The following is a 25,391-nucleotide window of genomic DNA, read 5'->3' as shown; positions in this document are numbered from 1 at the left end:
TACATTTTAAGCGGAGATAGTAAATTGTAACGCAATGAAATGTCTAAATTAATATCGTATGTCATAGTAATTATAAAATCTCTCTCCGCACGCGGTTAGCCCGCGCGTCTCAGATGCGCGTCGGTCGCCCGTTCGATGTCCGTATCAGCGTTTTTTCAACGGCGATTTATTTTAATATTATATTAATTATTACGCTTCGCTGGGAACATTCGCTCTGAACGGGAAACAACCGACATCTATCGTTAACGTGGCGTCAGTTAACGCGATTTCATTTAAAACCTTTTTTTCCAATATTAAATATCAAAAGTTTGCTATACATTACAAACTTCACACTTCTTTACTAAAGGTATTAATTTCGGGATATTTACTATGTTGTATGAATGTCTTGTTCACGAGTCTCGTGAAAACACATTCGTAGATAATGTCGAAATATCGAGCTCCACCGAACAAAAACAAAAAAACATGGTAGATATCCCAAAATTAATACCTTTAGTAATAAAAATAACCATGTTAATTCAAAATTTCATATTTCTTTGTTCACTATCTGCAGTACAACAATAACAACAGCCTAAATAAATTAAATTTAATTAAATTTCCCATTCCCAATTTTAATTTAAGCAAATTTCCCACTGCTGGCCTAAGTCCTCCTTTCCCTTCATGGAGAAGGTTTGGAACATATTCCACTACGCAGTTCCAATGCGAGTTAGTGGAATACACATGTGGCAGAATTTATATGAAATTAGACACATGCAGGTTACCTCACGGTGTTTTTTATCACAGAGAACGATATGAATTATAAACACAAATCAAGCACATGAATATTCAGTGGTGCTTGCCTAGCTTTGAACCGGCAATCATCGGTTAATTTGCACGCGTTCTAACCATTGGGATATCAATTCAGAACACTTACATTTAATAGTCAATGTAAAACACCGTTCAAAATAAAATTATTAAAAGACAAGCTGTGCCCGCGACTTTTACTATAACTTATTAATTTAGTATTGGGCAGCATTTGTGAGACACCCGACGTGGTAGCATGCTCGAATGTACTTGATAACCTAAGTGCAAAATTGTGCTTGTGCTTCAGAAAGGACAATCCTAGATCACAGCCTCAAGACATCCATACATAAACGCGACATCAGAGTCGCCGAGGCCGTGCTCTCTCTGATCAAGCGCGGACCAGGACCCACTGGATTGTAGTAATACGAATTACCCATATACTGCTACATATATATATACATATGTATATATTATTTTAAACTATTAAAAAAAAACCTAAAAATAAAAAATGTCAGTGGCCACGTCTCCCAAGAAGACGACAAGAATGATTTCCAGCGAAGATCTGCTGATGTTTAGAGTAAAATATAAAACGCCAAAACGTTTAATATAAAATGTGAAAAAATGCACGGGCATCTGCGAGCCTGTGGATGTAGTAAATTAAATAAAAAAAAGTGCAAAATTAGCCCAAGTTACTCTTATATTACATCAGCAGTCTCAGTGAAATTCGCATCAAAATCGGTCCTATTAGCCGTTCAAGACACGAGCCGGAACAAACTGACAGACGAACAAAAATAAAAAAAAATTAATTTGGTCTATATACGGTGTATGCGTTTGCATTAGTAAAATACGGTTATTTTAACATTACAAACTGACACTCCGATTTCATTATATGTATAGATTATATAATAGGTTGATATGTATATTTTATGAATGTAACTTCTCGAATGCCGTCGTTTGATTGTGTTCTTGTTCTATAATTTATGAGCTCACTAATCTCATTACGTAAGATATAACAAAGATATATTCATATACTAGTAGTCACCCCCGGCTTCGATCGCGTAAAGGTGTTTGCTGTCATGTGTAAGGAAAAAAAATAGCCTATGTCCATTCTTGGAATTCAAGTTTGCTTAATATAAAATATCATCAAATTCGGTACAGCGGTTTAGTCCTGAAATTGTGTCAAACAGACAGACAGATAGAGTTACTTTCACGTGCTAAACATACAATATGTATATAACTCAAAGTTGACTGACCAACTGACATAAGGATCTATCAAATCACAGTCCAAATCAAGGGAGGGATCGGTCTGAAATTTGGCATGCCAGTAGATGTTAGGACTTCTCATCATCCGCTAAGAAAGTATTTTGATAAATTCCACCCCTAAGGGGATAAAATAGGGGATTTTAAATAAAATGGTTATTTTTATTATTAAAGTTATTGATATCGGGATATTAACAATGTTTTTTATTTTAAAAGACATGGTAAACAATAACATAAAAATTGGGGATAAATGACAGTTTCTATAAATCTTCTTAGATTTTCGACTTGATTGAACTGAAATTAAAGATTGCAACTACTATAATCCTTATTTTACTCTCCAATATATGACAACCAACACTCTAAAACGCGAGAGAAACCGTGGACGACCACAAGTTTATGATATTAATATAGATTTTTGATCTTGCAATGTTTGCAGTGCAAGCAACGGCAGCAGTTAGAATACTTTCAAATATTCGCTTATACTCAAAATGGGTCAAATTCAATTTATAATTACGAAACTTATCTTAACAATTAAAAAACTTATTGTTATCAAAGCAATATATAACCCGAGAAGTACCGTTGAAAGTCTAACTCTTGAATGTATTAGCTATTTTGTCTTATTGTTACTTTTGTTATAATTCTTGCCTGTGACAAGAAATACGTTTATATTTAACAAAAAGAAATTATGAAAATGCTGTTGTGTGTTATAAGTAATTTAACCTCCGACCTTGATCTCCGAAAATTCACAAAAACGCGATTATTAAGGCATTATCTGCCTTGTACAGCCAGTATTACTCTGTGGTACCAGCTTTCACGGCGGTTTTTCCGAATCGATACGACTCTGGAACTTTTAAGAGAAAAGCGTACACGTTCTTAAAGGCCGAATACGAGGTGTGTTCAAAAAGTATCGCGGATTTTGTGTTTTTTCAAAAATTATTTATTTATTCATGAATACCTATCTTGTCCCCTTCAAAGTAATCCCCATGAGACTTATTATACACTTGTGCCAACGGTTTTTCCAATCTTCGAAGCTTTCAAAAAATCATTTTTTTATCTTTTTCAGCTCCTCCTTCCATACCGTCTTTATCTCGTCAAGCCTAGCGTAACGTCGTCCTTTCATGGGCCTTTTCAGTTTAGGGAACAAGTAAAAGTCACAGGCGCCATATCTGTGGAATACGGTGGCTGCGGCATCATTAGTGTGTTGTTTTTGGCCAAAAAGTCGCGCACAAGCAACGATGTGTGATCACGGGGTGTATCGTGGTGCAAAAGCCAAATTTTGTTCTTCCACAAATCCGGACGTGTCTGGCGGATTTCTTAGCGCAAATTGCACATAACTAGCAGGTAATATTCCTTATTGACCGTTCGACCCTGTGCCAAGAACTCATGATGCACCATGCCTAAGTTCGTGCGGCAGCTTCTATTGAGATGATTGAGCTTTGGTTTCCACGTCATAACCATAAACCCACGATTCGTCACCAATTATGGTTATGTGGAGAAAATTTGGGTCGTCGCGGATAGAGTCCAACAACTCATTAGCAATGTTCATGAAATGCTTTTTTTGGTCGCAATTGAGCAATTTTGGTACGGATTTCGCGGCGACCCGTCTCATGCCCAAATCATTGAAACAAATCGCATGACACGAGCCAATCGATATGTTTAGGTCCTCAGCAACTTCTCTAACGGTGATTCGACGATTGGTCAATATCATTTTCTCCACTATTATTTATTATATAATTTTTTCGTCTGTTGTTGGAGTGCTCGGGCGTCCGCACGCTCTTCGTCGTTCACATCTTCTCGGCCTTCTGAGAACATTTTGTACCAACGATAAACGTTGCTTCGGTCCTAGGTAGTTTCTCCGTATGCCACTGTCTCACATTCGGAATGCATCCGCGCACTTAATTTCGTTTTTCACACAAAATTTGATACAGGTTCTTTGATCCAAGACGATCTAAAAAACGTGCAAGCAAAGCAGCTGTCAACAATTAAGTGAACATTCAAAATGGCCGAGCTTGTCGGCATAAATGAGAGACATGAGTGACATGAATGCCACAAAAAGATCCTATTATAAGGAATACTCCTAACACGCGAAAATTCGAAATTCGCGCAACTTTTTGAACGCACCTCGTACATAATATTATCTACCTACAAGTACCAGGCCGAGGCAGATGCCCAAGAAAGGGGTAGTCTCTTTCTATAGGGTGCGCAGGAGCAGATCGTTTGCTACCATAAAAAACTTAATATTATTATTAATAATAATGTACTGTATGTAAACTATTCGACCATAGTAACATTTTTATGATACAAGTTGAAGTTATATGAAACTGCTTTTCAATGTATATAAAAAGACACTAGGTATAAAATTAGAATTAAAATTAGTTTCTTAAGAATCATCTATTATTTTTTATTACACTATAACTACAAAGCACAGCCTGAATCAGCAAATCCAACAGATGGAAATTATGTATAGAAGACATTTTTCTAAATGAATCTCGTATGGGAATAAAATGGGGGGTAAAAGTGTCGTAAGAAATTTCTCATTTTTTATATTTGAAATATGCCTCTTTCTATTTACATATATGTAAGTTAAAGATAGTTGTTAAAGCTATTTTGAAAATATAATAGAAATTTAGAATTCGATGTTTAGATATTATATTTTTCAATTTATGGTTAACATAGTAAGAACGTTGGTTTAAAAAAATGCGATGAACGTTTTAATGGCAGTTCTAAATTTTTGATGTTAGAAATTATTAAAAAAGTTCCGATGAGATGAGATTCATTCCATCAAATACACGCTTAGTATTTTAGAAATATTCTAAACAATATTTTATTAAGGAAATGCTTTCCCAAGCGCCATCCTACATTTGTTTTGTGAATTATGTAAGAATTAATTTCTATGGGAACCTCAATATTTTTGCTTAGCGCCATCTGTTGTAAGCTAAGAGTAGTAGTATACTAGTGCTGCCATCTTTCGTAAACGATTAATATTTCTTGAGGTTACTTCTAATAAAATGATTCGTATAGTATATACTAGATGTCGCTTTTGAGTAAATTATTTTTGCGTTCTAAGCGTTTACTATTTTAAATTACATTATCATGAAATGCTCTAATAAGTAATATAATAATTATTAGTTACGGATGACAAAAGAAAAATAACATGACATTTAAATGACTTGAAGCACTATTCAATTCAAAATAGTAACATTTTTAAAATTATATTACATCTATCTCATTTCAAAAATATTTTTAAAGATTTTCTACAGAATTGGTAAAATTTGAAAATCAATAAGAAAGTGTAAAGTTATATGTTGTTGTTTTTTAAATTATGTTACTTTTATATTTAAATTCAGATAGTTAGTTATTCTATTCACCGACAGGTGGCGCTTTTCAAATCCACGTAGATACACTTTTAATGCTTTTTAAATTTAGTTAACTTCTTATCACCCAATAAAAATATATAGGTAATTTATTAATTACAATTTTTATTAACAAAATAATTATTTATAAATTTGAAAGCGACCACTAAAAAATTTGATTGCTTTCAAATTATAAAATAAATATTTTACAAATTATCATAAAATCTTTTGTGAATCTATACACAACACTTATACAATTTAATAATCATGTTATGGGCAGTTGTTAGGTAATTATCTACTTGGAATAATCTTGAAGATTTAGTTCAATCGGGTAGGTTTTTCAGAATCGGGATTGGAAATATATCATCAAAAGGAAAAGCAAATTTGCTGGAATTGAGGAGCGAATACATTTAATTTCAATATAATAACGGGTTTAAAAGAAAAACACTATGTATGAATCATCCTTTTTATTTTTTAAAATAATTATAGCTAACCGTTTCGGCAATAATAGTTACTATTCTCATTTTAATGACACAGTAAGCATTTTCCGTTGTTAAAAATTAATTTTTTTAACATAAAATTAATGTGTTAAATTTGTTCAAGTAAATAGTAAATTAAAAATATTGCATAACATAATTCAACACTAAAACTTAACTATTAAATACATAGCATTTCGTATTGATTACGAATAGAGTACAAAAAAATATAACCTCTATAAAAATATAATATTCAATAAACACATCGCGGCTTATACTAAACGAAACATGGCATCGAAATATTTAACGTAACTACAAAATTAATGTTAACATACGTCATCTATACAAAAAATACAAAATAAGAATCGAATGTCGTGTTATGAAGCTAGTTTTTTTTTTTCAGTATTTGTCTTATGACTTAGGTACACCGTGCGACCGGCCAGGTCGAGACCGTCACATGCCTAATTATTTACATTTTTTTTTTAATTTACCAATCATTAAATAAACGCCAAACATGAATTTTGACTCCTACCTAATCGTTAATTTTTATCTCTAATGTCTAAACAATTTTACAGTTTACGCCAAATAGATACATAATTTTGAATTTTATTTCATTAATTTACAATTTTTTTTTTAAACTTCATAATGTTTATCATAAGGTACAATATCGTCCAAAAAGTGTTCCTAATTCGCATTTTCATTTTATTTTTTTTTATAATTCTTCGCACGACAGTTAAAAAGTAGAAATTGTATAAAAATAAGACTAGAAATACACCAATTGGAAAAAAATACTTCATTTTTTTTATTTTAATGAAAAGCAAGCACAGATTATGAAACGGTTTTGAGTTTTTTTTTTATAATTTGCTTGTAATCGGTGCTTAAAGAACAACGTCAATGCCCACGTGACATTATGAGGCTTTGTTGTTTAATATGCGCTGTTGGTTTAATTTTGATTAACAAACTTATCAGACATTATCAAAAAAAAACATTTTTATCATTAAAATTATTGCAATTGCAAAATCAAAATCGAACATTACACAATGAAAATGTAAACTAAATCTGATTCGATTTCGGAAGTAAATTTTGACAGAACACATTATTAGAAAATTATTTATGCGTCACAGATAAACAAAAAAAAAAATAATCGTTCGAAATGTATTTAAAAATAGAACACAATTACTTCGAAGAGATATCAATGGATATGACACGTTTCATGTTGGTAATTATCCTTTAAACATCAATACGGAGATTCATTAACTATAATATTTAAGTACGTTTAAGTACAAGTTTTTTTTTGTATTTATTTGATTTTTTTTCTTCGTTGTTACTACATAGACGACACGGATTAAGCAAGTCTGCGGGGTAAGTGTTTGCTTAGTACATGTTATCTCTGGACCCGTTTATAAAAAATACACCTCTTTATATAACGGAGTTTTATAAAAGAGCCCTGAATTACATTACATTAATTACTAACTTACTTAATAAGATATATGAAATTACTACTATGTGAGTTATAAATTGAAAACCTGGCTATCCTGTCTAAGCTTAAATTACGATTAATAATTGTGTATATTTGACTAAATATTATTTTAAAACAAGCCGTTAATTAACAAAAAACTATGAAGCGTTAAATCATAAACATTAACATTGAATAAGGATGATTAATTCAAATCAACAGCAATTTATATTTAAAAACTTAACAATTTCTCACATTTCCAATCTTGCACGATTCGTGCATGAGTGTGCATGAAAGTGCAAGTTCGGATATGTAATTTTAACTTTAAATAAAAAATGTAATGTAATCGCAAGTTGAAAACGCGAATTGTGGTGGTCTATTACGATATTAATCTATAAAATTTTAAATTATTGTCAAATCGTTTGAGTTTATTTTCGTTTTAACGGATTATTTTATAGACTAGTCTCGTGTTAGACCGCTAGCGTTTTGTTTCGCGACGATTTGTTTATCGATCTTTTTTATTTTCGTCTGAAAACAGAATCGTTGCATTTGAATTTTCGTCATACCGTATGATTTGACAACAGCGAAAGATATATTCTTTTATAATATTTAAAAGTCAATAAACTCTTTCGTCAAAATGTAACATATTTAAATCTGCGTAATTTCATTTTATACAATTTACAAAATTTCCATGAAGAAAGAAAACATCTCTCGCTGTTATTATTCCAGTATGAAATAGCGATGTTATTATATCAAAATTGATCAACTTATTTTCCTAGTAAAAAAAAATTTTAAAACAATTATTTTAAATATGAAACGCCAATTAAACTACAACATATGATATTGTGTCATATCCATCGTTTTACCAACAGCGCATTTACGAAAAACCTAATGATCTTTCGTATTGAAGTGTGTCATTAACATAAACCAGTACTATTGATACTAAGTGACGGACCAGAAAGATATAATTGTATAGAAAGGGACCAATGATATCCTCCCGGCGTCCGCCTCAAGCGGCCGATGGGCCATTTACTGTTAATTAGGCTTTATTTTTATCATTAAATGTACACAGCTTATCTATGGAATTTTTTTCATCGTAAAATAAATGTAGAAAAAATTTTTTTTTCATCTCCTTATTTTTCATTTAACATTAAAAAATGTAACCTTCAAAAACTTAAAGTAATTTCTGACAACTCGCAGACACGATCTGTTATTTTATTACTATTCCTTTTCGATGATCACAGAAAATACGTTTGGTCTTCATTTATGCGAGCGCGTCAAGACCTCCTAATAATCTTTTTAATTTACTCAAAAAGTCCTTATCTAATATTAAAATTTTATTATCTCGAAAATACGGTTTTTTTTTACAAATATTCGTCACGTGCTCGCGTAAATGTAGATTGAATTGAACACTTTCTTGGAAACGTAACTTTTGCTCTAAATATCTAAATTTAGGATACTTGATCCGTGCTTTTTTTATTTTTTGTACAACTCGGTCACGAGTTAGTTCCTTAACACGATGGATTATTTATAACTTTAAAAATACCAAACGTCCATAAAATTTTTTCCATCTACTACGTCCTAAATTTAAAACAATACCATTTATACAATATTCATAGGAACTTTTTTCTGTTGTTATATTAAATTTATTTATATATTAAATTTATGTGAAAATTTTTACATAAATAGCGATCCGTTCACTTAATTTTTTATTGCGATTGTTGGAATAATCAATTCCATATAGTTTCTTTTCGTTTGTTTCGGTTTGTGTAATATCAGTCGAAAAATTTCAGTTTTGAGTCCAAATATGAGATTTCACGTTTCCTAGAAAACATAATCATCATCGGGTAACCCTTCGCGTCGTACCGTCCAATACACTCCAAATTATAATATAAATCTGCCGAAAAGTTTTGTATTTAATAAATAAAAAACTCTTAATCGAAAACAATCGTCAAAATATTATTTCCATAACGTAAAAATCACGACTTAAAACGTAAAACGAGTTCGGGCTATTGCATTGTGGTTTTTTTTTTATTATTTACATTGAAACCTCATAACAGTGACATTACATATTATGAAGTACGTTATGTTAATGTTACTGTTCGACGAAATTTCAATATTAATTCAAGAATGAAATAATTATATACGTTAAATCAGCTTACGATAACTTGACCTATGTTACGATTATATTATTTACTCGTTTCTTGCGCACATGTGCGCTGGTGCGCTCATGTGCGCACGAAGCGACACTTAATTATAATACACGATGATAATATTAAAAGAATTAATATTCGGCAACACTTGACATTCTTGGTGTGCTTGCGAGAGCGTCCCAGCGCGCCGGGCGTGGGACGATCGCGCAACGCTGGCGTGAGCTATAAACTATTCGGGCAACTGTATACCATTGTATTGATGGAAGCTTAGGGCTTCGTTTATCATTTAAAAATGATTCGGGCTATTGTTTATTAACTTGTTAAATGTAAAATGAAAATAAATATATTATTTGGGCTGTGTCTGAGTCCGTGTTGAAGAATGTCTCGTGTTTCTAGTCCATCCAAGACTACGTTCGTCGAAAATGGTTTCAGTATTCGACGAAGTCCAATTAGGCGTTCGTCGGTCGACGATGTCGTCGATTCAGTGAATAATCGCTATTTTTTTTATTATTATTATTTCATGAACAATCACGTATTTATTTACATAAAGAAAAGAAAAATAACGGCAGTCTTATGAAAAAAACATAATATTCAATATATTTATTTACAACTATACAAAATAAAAATAATTTGTAAATAATTAGATTTTTTTTTTTCGTCAAAAATAATAACCGTATAATAATAAAATAAATTGTTATTTTAATTTTCTTTAAAAAATAATAATAAACAGACGCATCAACATTGTCTAAAGAGTCTACGTATTTACAATAATTATCACTAATATGGCATTTAAATAAAATTATAAGCCAAGAAAAAAAAACAGATATATGAAAAAAAAAGTAAAAAATTTCGATATAAATTTGAAAATAGAACATTTGTGCGTTCAGAAGTTGACTAGCATGAGACGTGTTATTGCGTGAAAGTAAAAACATATGTTAAACGATTTCTATAGAGTAAAAATATTATTTGGAAACTTAATGCAACTAAATATTGCAGAGACTCGCTAAATGCGATAAAACGTGCTTAAAACAGTTTGGCACATCCAAAAGTTTGTACTAAGCTAAAAAATACATCGTTCTGTGATAAAGCTAGTAAAAAATAAATATAATAAACAATTGAAACAACCAAACAAATATTTATTGAAGATTGCACTGAAACTATTCTACAGCTAATTATTTGTTCGGGCGAGTTTCCGTTCCTCTTTGTTCATTCGACTATTTTATAATGTAATTTTTATATTTACACAAATATTTTGTTTCCGCTAAACGCTCCTATTTACAACAGTTAGTTCTATCTAAGGTTTAGTATTATCATTTATCATAATATAATTTCATTCGGTATAGAAAACAAGTTAATTTCGCTTAAAGGGAAAAAACATCACTGTTGTAATAAAACGAACACAATCACTAATCAGAGGCGATTTCATTTCACGCTCCGTCGAAAATAAATTTCTCGTTTTGTTTTTTCCGAAAAATAGTAAAAACTTAATTTTTATTTTTTTTCATTCGTATAAATTTACTTTTGCGATAAGAAGTTTCGAACCGAAATCGCGTCGGATTAGTAATAGCTGAATTTTCATGGTTGAGGGTTTTGTTGGAGATGGACAGCTTGCTGTGCTGCTTGCTGGGCGGCCTGCTGCATTTGTTGCTGCTGCTGCACAACTTGTTGAGCGGCTTGCGCAGCCTGTTGCATCTGTTGCTGTTGTTGCACAACTTGTTGAGCAGCTTGTGCGGCTTGGGCAGCCTGTGCGGCTTGCGCGGCTTGAGCGGCCTGAGCCTGAGCCTGAGCCACTTGCTGAGCGGCCACAGCCTGCTGAGCAGCTTGCTGAACTGGTGACGGTAAATTGAAACCCAACATCCTCGGATCGTGCAACCGCAACGCTTGTTGCAATCTCTCTTCCTGAGCGATTCTAAACGCTTCCACCAGTTCGGGAGACAGTTGTCCACTCGCGTCGTTCGTCGGAGGGAATCCGCCGTTGTGTCTCAGCGGACTCGGACTCTCATTGTTGTGGGCGGCCGCTGCTTGTGATACTGCTAATCTTAGCGCCTCGGCTTGACTTCGTAGAAGAGCTTCAGCCTGTTGAATTCTAAGTGCGGCTTCGGTTGGGGCGGGAGGTGTTTCGGGAGGGGGCTGGACTGGCGGCTCTCTGGCTAGTTGTTGGCGCATTGCTGTGACTAAATTGGCGGCAGCAACTTGTACCGCATTCGCCCCCTCTCCTGGTTGCGCCATCATGTTAGCGGCAGCAGCTGCGATGGCGGCTACTCTTTCGTCTCCATACGCCTGGTGACCGTTATTTGCGGAACGTAGTAAATCAGAAAGTTTATTTACCGCAGCGCCTGCTTCGGATCCCGCTGATGATGAGAGACGGCCGTTCGATGATGAATCAGAATGCGCTGGTGAAGGAGGGGCCAGGTTTAGAAGCCCCGAGCCTCCCGCTGATGCTGATACGGCTGCGATAATATCTCTTTCTCGTCTCTCTGCGGCTGCTCTTGAGAGGACGTACTGAGCAGCGAACTGATGTTTAGGTTCCATCCTCATATGCTCCATGTGGGAGAGAAGACCTGAAATTTATTGTACATCGTTACAGTATAAACCTTTATAAGATGTAAATTAGGCTGAAAAAAATAATTATTTAGCAATTCAATTAATAAAGAGATATTTTAAATATATAAGCAATAGAAGGTTCGTCATAAACATTATTCGATTTAATTTAAAATTTATTTGTAAAATGTATGAAAGTATTTCACGATTAAAAAGGTACTGAACCAGAAATAAAAACCAAAATATTGCTTTTATGGAGTCGTGCGTTCGATTCCCAATTTCGTATCAAAAAAGACATAAAACAAACTTACCGCTTTCGTGTGTGAAGACAGCTTGACAGACGGAACAGGGCCACATCCGCAATCCACTAGTCAGTTGTGTCTCTGGATGGCAGGCAAGGTGCTTTCTCAAGGAACCCTCGTTAACGTAATGCTTCCCACACACTGGACACGGATGATTCGCAGTACGCCGCTTCGCTATATAAGGATCAACAGGTTTAGCTTGCGCTGGGTACGGTGATGTGGCGGGCGGACCTACCATCACCACCAGGAATGGGTAGGTTAGTGGGTTAGAGGAGGGAAAGAAAAAAAAACAAACCGGTTAGTTCCATGTTAGACAAAGTCGATAAACGGCGACCCTTCTTAATTGCTGATTCGTCTCCATCGAATAATGACCCTTGATTTAATCGAAGAGGGCTTTTAAGAGGAGTCGTCGTTGCTTATAATAATAAATAAATGATTTGAAATGACGGAAAACTAAATAAAACAAACTAAATCGATGGCATCGAAGCGGTGCCTGTTGGTAATGAAGAAAACAAAGCTATAAGATATATAAACAAAACATGTTATGATAATAAAGCTCGCACACCATCCGAAGAATCGTTTGATGCAAGAAATGTTTGCAAAACAGTCTACCCTTCCAATAAAGCAGAAACAATAACAGACGATACTTCAGATGGCGTGCCTTTGACTATAGTTACCACTTAGACTATGGAAACGATACGTTTTCGGTGATACCGTTGATTTTAAAAACCAACACCCCTCATGGCTTTGCGTCCGATGGAAGCTTTTCATTTATTAAAAAAAAAAAAACTTTTTTTAAGTCACAATGTGACACAAATCTCATTATAAACTTCCACGGACGTTAACTAAAACTAAAGATCCCTTCTGTCGATCATGTCTTGCAAAATTAACGCCAATCAAATGTTTTAACGCATTCAATTAATGCTTTTTTAAATATAGACAAGTGACAAAGGAGATGACTTAGGCTAGACTTAAAATTAGGACCTCCATCACCTAACCAAGGAACCTTATCTAAGGGCATAGATGACATTCCTTCGAACGAAGACTTAAAACCGATCAGCCAGACACTTACTCGCAACGCCGGACGCGTTCGGGTCCTTGTGGGTGTTCTTCATATGTTCAACAAGGGCTTCGCCCCCGAAAACGACTTTGTGGCATATTGGGCAAGGTGTTGCGGTGGCGCCACCTATCATGAGTGCCGCATGTTGCTGCAAAACACCAAGGTGCAGCTGAAGCTCCTATCCACCGGACGGTGGCGATGCGGGCATAGTGCAAAGATTAGCATCATTGAATAAAAGAAAACATTACATCAAAGGGAATTTTGAAATAATAGTAACGTTCGAAATTATAAATAACGGCCAAAAGGGAATTTTGATTTTTTAAAATAATGAAACGAAAATAAAGGAAATGATAATAAAACCCGTGCACCACTTTATTTGTAAAATAAAAACACAATTGAAATCTTTATGAAATTTTTCGAAATATTTGGTGCTTATTATTAGCGATTATAACAAATTCGATTATTCGAATTATTTATCTAAAAACATTATATTATATTTTTCATAAATTTGCCAAACAGTTGGATAAGGTTTTCGTAGTAAATTTTACACTTTCGTCAGAAATTATGATTCTAAAGTAAGTTATGGTCTTCAAAGATTATATTGAAAAGGTCTTAAGTAAAGAATTTTGATTCGATTGAAATTGAATCTTAATCATATGCTAATGTGAATGTTAGTAGAATTCTTCACGAAAACAACTCACATCTATACTGACCTTGGCAGTATGTGTTCTTAGACTGCTTTCAGTTGCAAATCCCTTTCCGCAAATATTACAATGGAAGGGTCTGTTCTTGGCCCTTTCCACCTGAGCATCATGGTTCCTCAGATGCTGCTGCAAATTGGATAGCTGTATGAAGGCCCTCCCGCAATCTGGGAGATGGCATTTATATGGTCTTTCACCTGAAAAGACAATTTTATGGTTAATTCGGACGCTATGAGTTTTAGTTTTGAGTTTGTGCACTAGATGGCGTTACTGACTGAAACTGTTTTTAATTTTCAATTAATTGTAACAACATCAAGGCATCATAGTTTTTGTCGTAGCATTTATTGAAATCTTATTGACAAATCATACGTTATTATAGAAATAATGACTTTATCTGGAAATTATAAGAATATCCCTATAAAAGTTACTGAAGTTTTATATTATGCGATATATATTAAAGATATAATTGGGTCAATTGGAACATTCAAGTACCCAATCAAACGCGTCATATAACCAGTCAAGTGAACCTAAAACTGGCAATTATTTAAAAATACCTGTTCATATATAACTAGTTCCACTTTGATCGGAAAAAAAGGGATATTAAATAATCTCTGAATAACTCGTTCATCTCGGACCCTCTGATGGTTATTTTATGGCGAATGATACTTGACTAATGGTGTTTTAAGCACCTAGTTTGCCTAGGTTTTTAAACAGGCTATTTCCTACTAGGACGTTTTATAGCCTGTGTCTAAGTTGCAGTGATTATGTTAATTTATTTATTTTTCCTTCTCTTTTTTGTTTTAATGGAATATTTGTTAAGTAATGTTAAGTTATGAAAATACTGTTTTTTTTTTTTGTCATAGTAACTTAGTACGTATTTGAAATAGGTATGAAATGAGTATCAATCAATCATGAAATTGGGATTTCTTCGTTCAATTGTATTATACTCTCAATATGATTATCGATTTTCAAAATGACAAGCGATTATGATGTGTTTTGAAATACTTCCTTAAACGTTAACGATTTCGTTTGTGTATTACATCTAATGTCATAAATATTTTAATTTATTGTTTGGTTCATAACCAAATTATACAACTTTCTCTCCTTTACAGACAGTCGCTTTTATATATCTAGTAACAATACAACTTAATCAAACAGACAGTAAATTAACTATAAGAAAAATTATGACATATGAACCGCTAGAATAAGGGAATTTACAACAAATTGCCATATAAGTAATAATTGAAATGTGTTCCAAATTCAAATTTAATGTTCCAAATTCAAATCAATAAATTGTGTAACGGCTTTAAAATTCGGTTATCCAAACCGGTCAGTCACCGAATAACCTAAAACCCGCGTCCACCCGCGACCTAACCCAAGATGACCGCGCTCATTTTTAAAATAAGACCATAATAAAACCAGCGCATACTTTTAGCCGTACTCCAAGCAAATGCATAGGTCATTGCACGCACTCACACAAACTAACAACGTTGTTACAAGGATCTTTTCTGCGGAGCTATGTCTATGTGTGTGTGTTTTTGCATGTCTGAGAAGAATGCGCGTGCACACATGCATTTAAGAAAGATATTGTAGAATTATTTCCTAGATGCCACGGTACGATATACGAATATGACATAGATGTAGCTATAAATCTTGTTTGTACTAACGGAACGATTTATATAGTTTGAAAACTTGCATATTGAATATGAATATGTAAAGTGTCTTTATTGTTATTTGTCAAATAGATTAGATTTCGGTATTGAATATTGTTATAATGTCGTTTTAAATATACATAGATTTGATTGTTATTTCAGCTATTGTTTAACCTATACAATTTAGGAGTGTTTTAAAATGAGATTATATGAAGCGTATTACTGTAATAAAGTTTTTTTTTTTGTTATACAACCTTTTTAGTTGTCCTTTTTATAACATAACCGTAAATTACATAGAATTTATTTTCAACGTAAAACGTATATTTGTCGGCGCTTTTAGTACAAAGTGAATGTTTATATTTTAAGTATAGCGACGGTACTTTTATTGATAGTAAATTTTACAAGGCTAGTTTATTAGATCAATAGATTATATTTCGGAAAGTATTAGTTTATTAGCTCTGGGGATTTTAAAGGCAGTCGTGTCGAAACTAAAAGTAACCTAATTAAACTAAAAACATTATGTCATTAAATGTATGTTAATAGTACATCCTAAGTACCTAATATTATTTTTTAGTATATCATATTATTTTTTTTACGTAAAATTAAAAATATATAATTTTAGGCATTGTATATAGGATTGTTGCCTACATTCTGAAACTCAATAATTAAAAATAATGTTAAACCAATTTTTTTACGTAAAAAATATAATAAGGATCAAAGATGGCGGCATTGGTCGCACAGATTATCTAAAAACTAGCCGTTGTACAGATTAAATCTTGTCTAAAGCTAAATCTTCCGGGTTCGCTGTTCCCTATACTATTGTAGCTAGCCGGCCGTTTTTCAACTATACTGCCTACGCGTGAACGCGACCACGTTAACTTGACCTCTCATTTCTTATACGAATGCCTTTTATTGGTGTGAAGTGTGAAGGTGGTGGGAGGTGAGGGGGCTCGTGTAATACTAGCTGGTATTGTATAGGTATATTTTTGTTATTTCTCTATGAATAAATGCAAAGGGAAAGGCGTTCGCCTTAGCACAGTTTGAACGATGTTCGTAAAGGATGGTATCTTGTTAGATTGTAATATTTATTGGTAGTAATTTTGTTAAATTCACTCTGTTGAATTATTTTTTGTAATAAGTATTTATTTGTTTTTTTTTTTAATACCATAGTCCAACTAATAAGTATGCATCGTTACTTTTAAGTATTTCCACGTGATGTTCCAATGCTTTTTATTATTAAAAAAAATTAGTAATTCATATTACAGTCTATCTACGATAATCAAATAATATATTAATTGAACACAATATAAATTACGCAATTAATAAACCAACAGTTCCTTATAAGACAAAATCTTTGTAAATAATTTATAATTTCTCTCTAATTGGTGATAAAATTTAACATAGAAAATAAATAGACAAAATGGTAATTACTTTCAAGCAACAATCGTGTAGATATCGAAATCTAGGCTCTCAGAGACTAGGCGGCCTAAGCCTACGCATTCAATTTACATACAAAAGTACTTGCCTGCAATACAAGCATTACCTCTTGACTGCGCGTAGGACTGACATTCTTAGCATGAATCTTGTACTTAGAAAACGTCAGTTTTTTTTTAAATTTGGTACTTATGTTTTTATGTAGCAAAGGTCTTTCTTTTTACGGTTGCATGAATTTAATTTTAATTTTAAGTGAATAATATTTAGAATTACACATTGCAAAAGCGGTTTTGAGTAATCATTTAAATTTTATATAATATTTAATTCACTTTTTTCAAATGAAACGGTTGAAATATTGTAGTAGCTTTAAGTATATTTTGTTATTGTAACGTTTATGAGAATATTTAAGAAATAAAAAATTATGATGTTATTTTTTTTCTTGTCTTTTTTTTTAGATAAAAAAAAACGATTTTAAATTTCAAACGCAGAACATTCCGTGTCGATTTTAAAACACGCCGATGCCGACGGCGCGTGTGTGTAGCGAATTTATTTTTGAATTTGGAACGCAATCTTACGCGCCATTTTGACTTGTATACGAATAATTCTTGCATGTTTTCTCATCCAATATTTCAGTTAGTTTTCGACGGACAGATTATTATCTTAACTTGTTGTTTCTTAGTTATACATCGTTGCAACGACACGTAGTTATTGATTGAAGCGTTGAACATACAAAGAGAATGGTCTAACATAGAAAATCCGTGACAAACTGTCTGTCCGTTGCTATAAACCGACCAAATTACAGAGTCGAAAAATGCCTTTAAACGTCGTCGGATGATTAAAAACCCGCACAATATAAAATAGGTATAACTATTAAATAGTTTTCATACGATGAATTCAATATAAAATCTCGCGTAAAAGATATAATATGAGCACGATATATCGGCAAGCAATAAAACATTTTCCATTAATCCTCAAATAAATCGAGACCCGATAAAATATTTCTACTTACATAATGCATCGTCGAAGCGAAATACATAACATTAATTTTGTATTAATCACGGGTACCTATCGGAAATTTAAATTATTGGGCATGAATTTGCGTGCACACACGGTAAGTGCGCCCCCACTGGCCACCCAGCCCCCGGTGGGCGGGGGGCGGGGGGGTCACGCACCACCCCAACTATCCTCTCCCCCAACTATTTTGGGGTGGCCAGTGGGCATGAAAAAAATATAATAGTATTCCACCTGCGTCGGGCGGGCAAATGCGCTATCGGCTCGTGTATGCATAACGCCGCCATTTTGTTTAATAATAAAACGCCATTTTGTGTTGATATTAAATTTCGAATATCGTTGAAAGAATTGCTAAGTTATGTAAGAGCAATAAAAGTTCAGACGACTGGCCCCTTCCCACGGTGTAAACTTCTATCCGGACTGGATACCTCGGTTTTTTTTCTCGGTACTTTTTTTAATTTTCACCGCGGCGCTATCTTGCGAATGCTTCAGTGGTCAAATAAAAACTTAAGGAGTTTTCAAAGAACATGGAAATCCGTAGAGAATCCGTTTACCTTACATTAATAATATTAAAATAAAAAAAATCAACATTATTAAGATATATTTAAGGATCCAGTGTTGCATTTAATATGATCAATACAGTTTTGAATCGTGATTCCTCAGACTACATACGATAATTTTACAAATCTCATCGAGTTATTAACAGAGCATTAACGTTAAACACTGATACAAAATTCATCAACAAATTACTTCATTGAAAGTAAAGAAAGGATGAAAGCGTACCTATTCCTAAGAATAACTCATATATTAAAAAAGAATATAATCATTTAATACGTTAGAGATAATAAATAAATCATTTGAAAATAGAACTCATTTTTAATGTAACAAAATGAAACAAAACTAATTTCCACTCCACACCGCTGATGTTCTGAACAGTCAACTTAAGAAAGATAGCCGGCCAACTCCTGAAAAGGGTACACGTTTCGAGAGAAGTAAAAAGATTCAACCGGGCGGAGAGAGAACGGAATAAAAAAAAAATAACCGCTTTGCAGAGAAAAATGGAAAAAGAACAAAACTATAGTTGGCGAGTTTTCCTTAAGTTGGAGGAAAGCGTCTCAGTTTACGTTAGGGCTGCCGCTAACGACTTACCTAATTAGTGTTATCTTAATGCTGTATAAATATAATACTACGGTTTTCTTGCAATTTTTTTCTTTACAAATTTGTTTTGTGTACTAGTAACAATCTTATATGATAAAAATAAGTGCACGTGGATGTAAATTGTGTGTAATATTTAATACATTAATTTGTTTAATATAACTAATACTAATATAGACAATAGTAATACTTATGAGTTAATATTCCGAATCGGTCTTTCTGAATCTGGATGTACCTACATCATCATTTTATCTTTTTTTGAAGTTTGTCAATTAGTATTTCTTAAGCTAAGTCTACTGACATGAAGTATAAATGCAGTGTGTTAAATATAAGAAAAAGCATTTCATATCGTCTTATTTTATTTATGGTTATTATATTCACACCAATTATAAAGAATGTGAATTATTTGATTGAAATAAAACCGGTAACTGTTTTGGTAAAGGTCAATCAGTGTAATAAAAAAAGTAGAACCGAATCGATTAATATTTAATAAAGAAGCCTCTGAAGATATACCAGCGAATTTGAAAAAAGGGAAACAGAGACCGAGGCTGAATGTAGCAATATCTTTGCCATTTGGTAGAAAAAAGTATTAAATAAAATATTTAATTATTTAAAGTGTCAACCCTAAATAATCGTGTGAACAGGCCAGAATAGAGTCTGCCAGCGTCACTCTTCCAACGATTATTTTTATTCATGGTCCGGGACGTAGTTTTGTTCAGAAAAAGACTTTTGCATCTTACAGCGATTTAAAAATTAAACTCGACTAGAATCGTTTCCTTTGAATGAAGTCTTCATAGCCAGTCTTGGGGATATATTATTTTAGAGATGTCCTATGCGATTTATTTTAAGGGTTTGTTATTATTACGTTTTTTTTTTTTTAGTTATTGAACCAAGGTATAAATTTATTGTGCCTAGCTTTACTAATTTCTTACTAGCTTTAAGAAAATGAAAAATTGTAAGTTGATTTCGATATTCATTGTACACATTACGATGATATAATTTATATACTAAATTTTTTATTCTATTAAACGCACAAACACCGTATAGCTTAACTAAGCTATACGGTATATGTAACTACATATAGTAGCTATGATGAAAGATTCATCAAGATCTTCGCAACATGATGTATAAATATGAATTAATTTCATACAAACACACTGTGCATTACAAAAGAATATTTTATCTTAATTAGTATATTTCAACATACATTATAGATTCATCTTTATATAAGACTATCATAGTATAATCTATATTTGTGCCAAATTTCATAGTTCTGATGTGATTGAGTAACATCCATCTATTCTAGCTTACTTTATCATTAGTAAGATTTTAGTTTAACATCAGAATATACAGCTGAATAACTTATCGCTATGATTAATAATTTAAAAATAATGTTAGCCCTTAAGAGTGTAAGTCGCTGGACGGATTTTGATAAATATTCTCGTCAAAACCGTATGCAATAATTTCAAATTGTATTTAGAGTTTTATTGAAGCTTCAATTTTTGATATGTCTATTCAGGATTATTAAAGTTGTTAGATAAGATTGTTATATATTATGACTTTGATTTTGATTAAAAATTGTAGGTAGGTCGATAGCCAGGACAATTCGCACAGTTTCACACACTTAGATTAATATATATTACTCTAATTGAGGAGAATTATTTTCTATGATATTATGATCGTGTAGTTGAATTAGAAATAACGTTTTGACCGTTAGAGAACAAAAAACAGTAATGCAATATTTCTATAAGTCTTCTATTCAACCCTTGATATTTTTTGTCTCGTCAGAAACTATTATTCTTAACCCTTTGATTACCTGTTGTTTTGGAAAGGGTCCGGTGACGACTTATATTATTATTATATTCGAATTCAATTGTAATTATGAAATTAAAAAAAAGTTAGCTTATGTGAAATTGGTTATTTCTAAAAAATATCAACCTATACGAAGAAATTGGATTACCATATAAATTACGATAGAAATAATTTTTGTTCGATTTACTAATTTAATACATCCAGTAAATTACAATTGAATGAGATCATTTGTTCATGTGCTAATAATTAAAATATATATACAAAAATAAATCACAATTAATATCAATTCAACGTTGCATATTTTATTTTTATAAAAAGGGTTTATACATCTATTGTTTCGTCCAAGATCCAAAAAGGGTGACCCATGATCGCATCGAACGAATTCCGGTGGACAATGACCTCAGGAAAAAAAATGGCCTGCAGCTGCCCAGGGCATTTGTTAGCCAATATGCCGAAAATAATAGTTTAACGCTATTATTATGCTAATATAGTGCGAAGCTATTATTTCACAGGTACAAGGGGTATCTTCGACCCATTGTGTCCGAATTTCTGTTTGCGGACGCGCAACGGGTTAACTTTTTGTACGCTTTGACCGTGAACGTTATAATTTGATTGATGTCTAAGGGAAAAATAATAGCTATTTTATTTTATATTATAGACACTAAAAAAACCTAATCTATAAATAATACTGTGTTGCTATATAAGATATTTGAATCGTTCCCAATCAAAACATTTACAGAATAATAATAATAAACCGTTTATGTCAATGTCAAGGTATTCGAAATTCGAATTGATCCCGAAAATAATTGCCACCATAATTATTCATCCAATTAGAATGCACCGCGTCTTATCCCGTTCGATTGTTCTAAAATTGAATTTTAATCACCGATTCTTTACTCACAATGGTCCCACGAAGAATGCCAAAAAATAGGGAAAATGTTGAAAATGCCTTTAAGAAATGGATTCGATTTTATCTGGCATCGGGGAAGCGGAGAGCAATTATCTCGAGTATCTTTTGAGTTTAAATTAAGTGAAAAAACTTAGTCGTTTTTTTTTTAAGTCAGGGCGAAGGTTAAATTTCGAACGATAAAGAAAATCTTCTTCAAGTTTATTATATTGTTTTTGTTTTATAAGGATTTATTTCCATTTAAGATTTCTCTTTTCCATTTGAATCTAGCTTCAGCCGATAATTTCCTTTTATTGCTTCAATAATTTAGTAATACTAGTTATTTGATACAAATCACGGTTTTAATTAAGGTGTGTCCAGGCGATCGGTTAAATCCTAGTGTACACGATAAACAACTTAACCCTTCCTCGCTGTAAAGGTCAAAAAGGCCGCACGCAATGAAAACTACAATATAAATACCTATATCTTTATATATATCTATTAATTATATACATTACAATTGTATAAATATATGATAACACAACGATTTCAGTTTAAAATAATTTAAAAATCGAATCATTTTTTCATTTATTTAATAAAGGATAATCGAATAATCTGTTATTTATAATTAATCGATAAAGATAAAATTTTAAAAAAGGAACACATATGGATAATGGTAAAAGTTGCCAGTTAAAATAAAATCAAATAGACACCTATTGTATAGAAAACATGACCGTATTATGTCTGTGCATGTCTGAAAACCGGTAAGACGGTATTGCACAGCGCGTGTACCGTTAGTCCGCAAGTGATGCAACTTTTGATGCCTATAATAACATAATAGTGCACTTATCCGACCGGTGAAAATCGATACATGTAACAAACTCTATAAGTGCTCTAAAAATTGACATTTTTGACGTATAAAATAATATGTTACAAATACCTCGTCTGAAATACATTTTAATGACTAGCAATTTTTACCAATGACACATTTTATTAATTATTAAAGAATAGTTAATTATTTGTTAGTTAAATATATTCACAAAACTTTTATCTTAAATTTTTAATTTGAATAAACGACAAAAAAATTTGCATGTCATAACAAATTTGTAATGGCTGAACACATTATTCCCATTGTCTTTTCAAGAGCGGTAATTAAATTAAAAAAGTAAAAGCAACACGCAATCCCATTCTTTGTTAATTAAAGAAACGGCTTTAGAAGAGAGACGCTTAAGTAGCAAGTTAGGAGTTAGTAAAAAAAAAAAAAAACAAAAGATATTTAAAACAGTTTGCATGTTCGCATCAGTTAACAATTTATTTTATAATTTCTGTCCAGTTTTCAATCCGAGATTTTTAAATTTGGAACATAAATCGAACGTTAGTTTCGGTTATAATTTAACCCAAGTACTTAAGTATTCGGATTACTTTTTTTTCGTAAGTAGAGTTTAAAAATCTCACGCACCGCACCTGTTACATTCAGATGTTCCCAAAATCCGGTAAAAAATCACTACGCCGATATTGATGGCTCAGTTCCGGTTTTTTGGTTATTTCATTAAAACACGATTTTATTGAGCGGATCGAATACGACCATCTGTTACGAGTATTTATTTCGAGAAAAACGGATTTAAGCTTTACAATACTCTGTATTATCATAAAAAAAAAACAAATAGGTATTTGGCAGTATGACTTATGTCTATTGACATATGTAAAAAAAAAAGACGTGAAAATATTTTCAATTCAAATTAAATAAAACATAAAAATGATTTAATTTAATGTAAATATAAATATTCATACACAAAGCGACAATGATTTATCTTGATGGATGTTTAAACAATGGTTAAAAAATGTATGTCTAGAAGGTCTTGTGTGTATGAATATATTTCAAAAGCAGGAAACCTGTTTTTCTGTTGCGATATTGTTTCTAACGTCATTATGCCGTGTTAATTGTAATGTAAAATCCGCCATCTTTGTCTTGCAGAAGTGTGCGATTCGTTACAGTACGTAGAGCTAAAAAAGAATTCCTATCTAGATTAACAATAGGTTCTAGGAAATAGTGAATCTAATTTAATATGTATTTTTCATTTTCTAATTAAATATAAAACACCATGAACGGTTGATGAAACATGATGAAATGAAACAAATAAAATAATATTTTATAACGTTACTAGCGTAGTAAATATACTAAAGAACCTCACATAAGAAAATTCTAAAATGATCAGTGTTTCTTTACTATATTTTCCATGTATTATAGACAGCAGTAAGCGACTTTGTTTTGTACAATGTAATGATAGCTGATATAAAAAAACATTGCTTTTAAAATGTAGTTTGAAGTTTTTACCTAATTAAGTAAATCAAACATTTCTACATCCTAATTGATACTGAGACGTTATTTTTATAATAAAACGTAAAAAATAACCTCAACCCTAAAATGAAGCATATGGCATCACAAAGGGCCGGGGTCTCGTGGACCTGAAGAAAGAATAAAAACAAAGCTCTATATAATTAATATCAGCAATTAATTATATTCCTTGTAACGTAATAAAAGTAAGAATCCAACTGTTTGTTCTTATTACTCTTTTGTTTTTTTTTTTACGCTGATTAAATTGTTTTAATTTTTTGTTCTCGGTTCGTTTGATATTTTGTTTTAGTTTGAATTCATTGTTGCAATTGTTTGAGAGGAAAGATTTTATTTTTGTTTTTGATTTCTTTGATAATTGTTCTTTATTTAAAATGAATAGTATATAAAATGTGTTAATTTAATTAACCCTAATCTGGCTGTCTTGATATCGTAGTATCATATATGTATGTTATGAGACAAATCATATGCGTATGTATTGAACTAAGTTACTTCTCGTTTTCAGAACCTTTTTGTTACACTGCTGCGTTTCATAGAATTTTAGATCATTCATTCATTCCTAATGCCAATATTTATTCTAACTGCTGAGCTTGAGATAAATAAAAATAAACATGTATATCCAAATTTGAACTCGTAACCCATCATAGAAACGTGTTCAAGTGTTCTCGGTGATATCGTCTATAAAATTTTCATGTTTCTTATTTTTGTGTATATAAAAATTAAAATACATTAAATTAAACTATTGTATGTCTATAGTTTGCTCGTAAATATAACAAAGTACCTATGTATCAATAACTCGGAAGCATCTCATGATCTCACTCAATCATTACATCTAAATTCGTCCCTATATTAGTACCTATGTGAAAAGATAAAATTTTATCCTAAGAGGAGAAACTCATAGTCAAAAAACTTTATCTTTACCAATATGTTTAAAATAAAACTAAATTCATAATTGTAGGCATCAATCGGTAGGCACGAAATTGGAAGAAAATTAAAAAAAAAAGTA

General features: G+C 32.1%; 1 protein-coding gene across 5 annotated transcripts in view; it reads right to left on the bottom strand.

The window, feature by feature from the left end:
- Positions 1 to 8,883: 8,883 nt before the first annotated feature.
- LOC124540521 (zinc finger protein 408-like) overlaps positions 8,884 to 25,391 on the bottom strand; it is a 104,649-nt gene continuing 88,141 nt past the window's right edge. For 4 of the 5 annotated variants that reach the window (XM_047118155.1, XM_047118156.1, XM_047118157.1 and 1 more), the window contains exons 7-10: positions 14,095 to 14,279; positions 13,394 to 13,559; positions 12,331 to 12,552; positions 8,884 to 12,039 (exon numbers count right to left, since the gene is read on the bottom strand). In XM_047118155.1, the coding sequence (XP_046974111.1) occupies positions 11,054 to 12,039; positions 12,331 to 12,552; positions 13,394 to 13,559; positions 14,095 to 14,279 (1,559 nt within the window). In that variant the 3' untranslated portion in view covers positions 8,884 to 11,053. The remainder of the gene's footprint in view (positions 12,040 to 12,330; positions 12,553 to 13,393; positions 13,560 to 14,094; positions 14,280 to 25,391) is intronic. The other variant, XM_047118158.1, reaches the window with a different exon arrangement.

Source organism: Vanessa cardui, chromosome 25 (assembly GCF_905220365.1).
Source record: "Vanessa cardui chromosome 25, ilVanCard2.1, whole genome shotgun sequence".
NCBI classification, from domain to species: Eukaryota; Metazoa; Arthropoda; class Insecta; order Lepidoptera; family Nymphalidae; genus Vanessa; species Vanessa cardui.
This window is presented reverse-complemented; position numbering and strand designations above follow the sequence as displayed.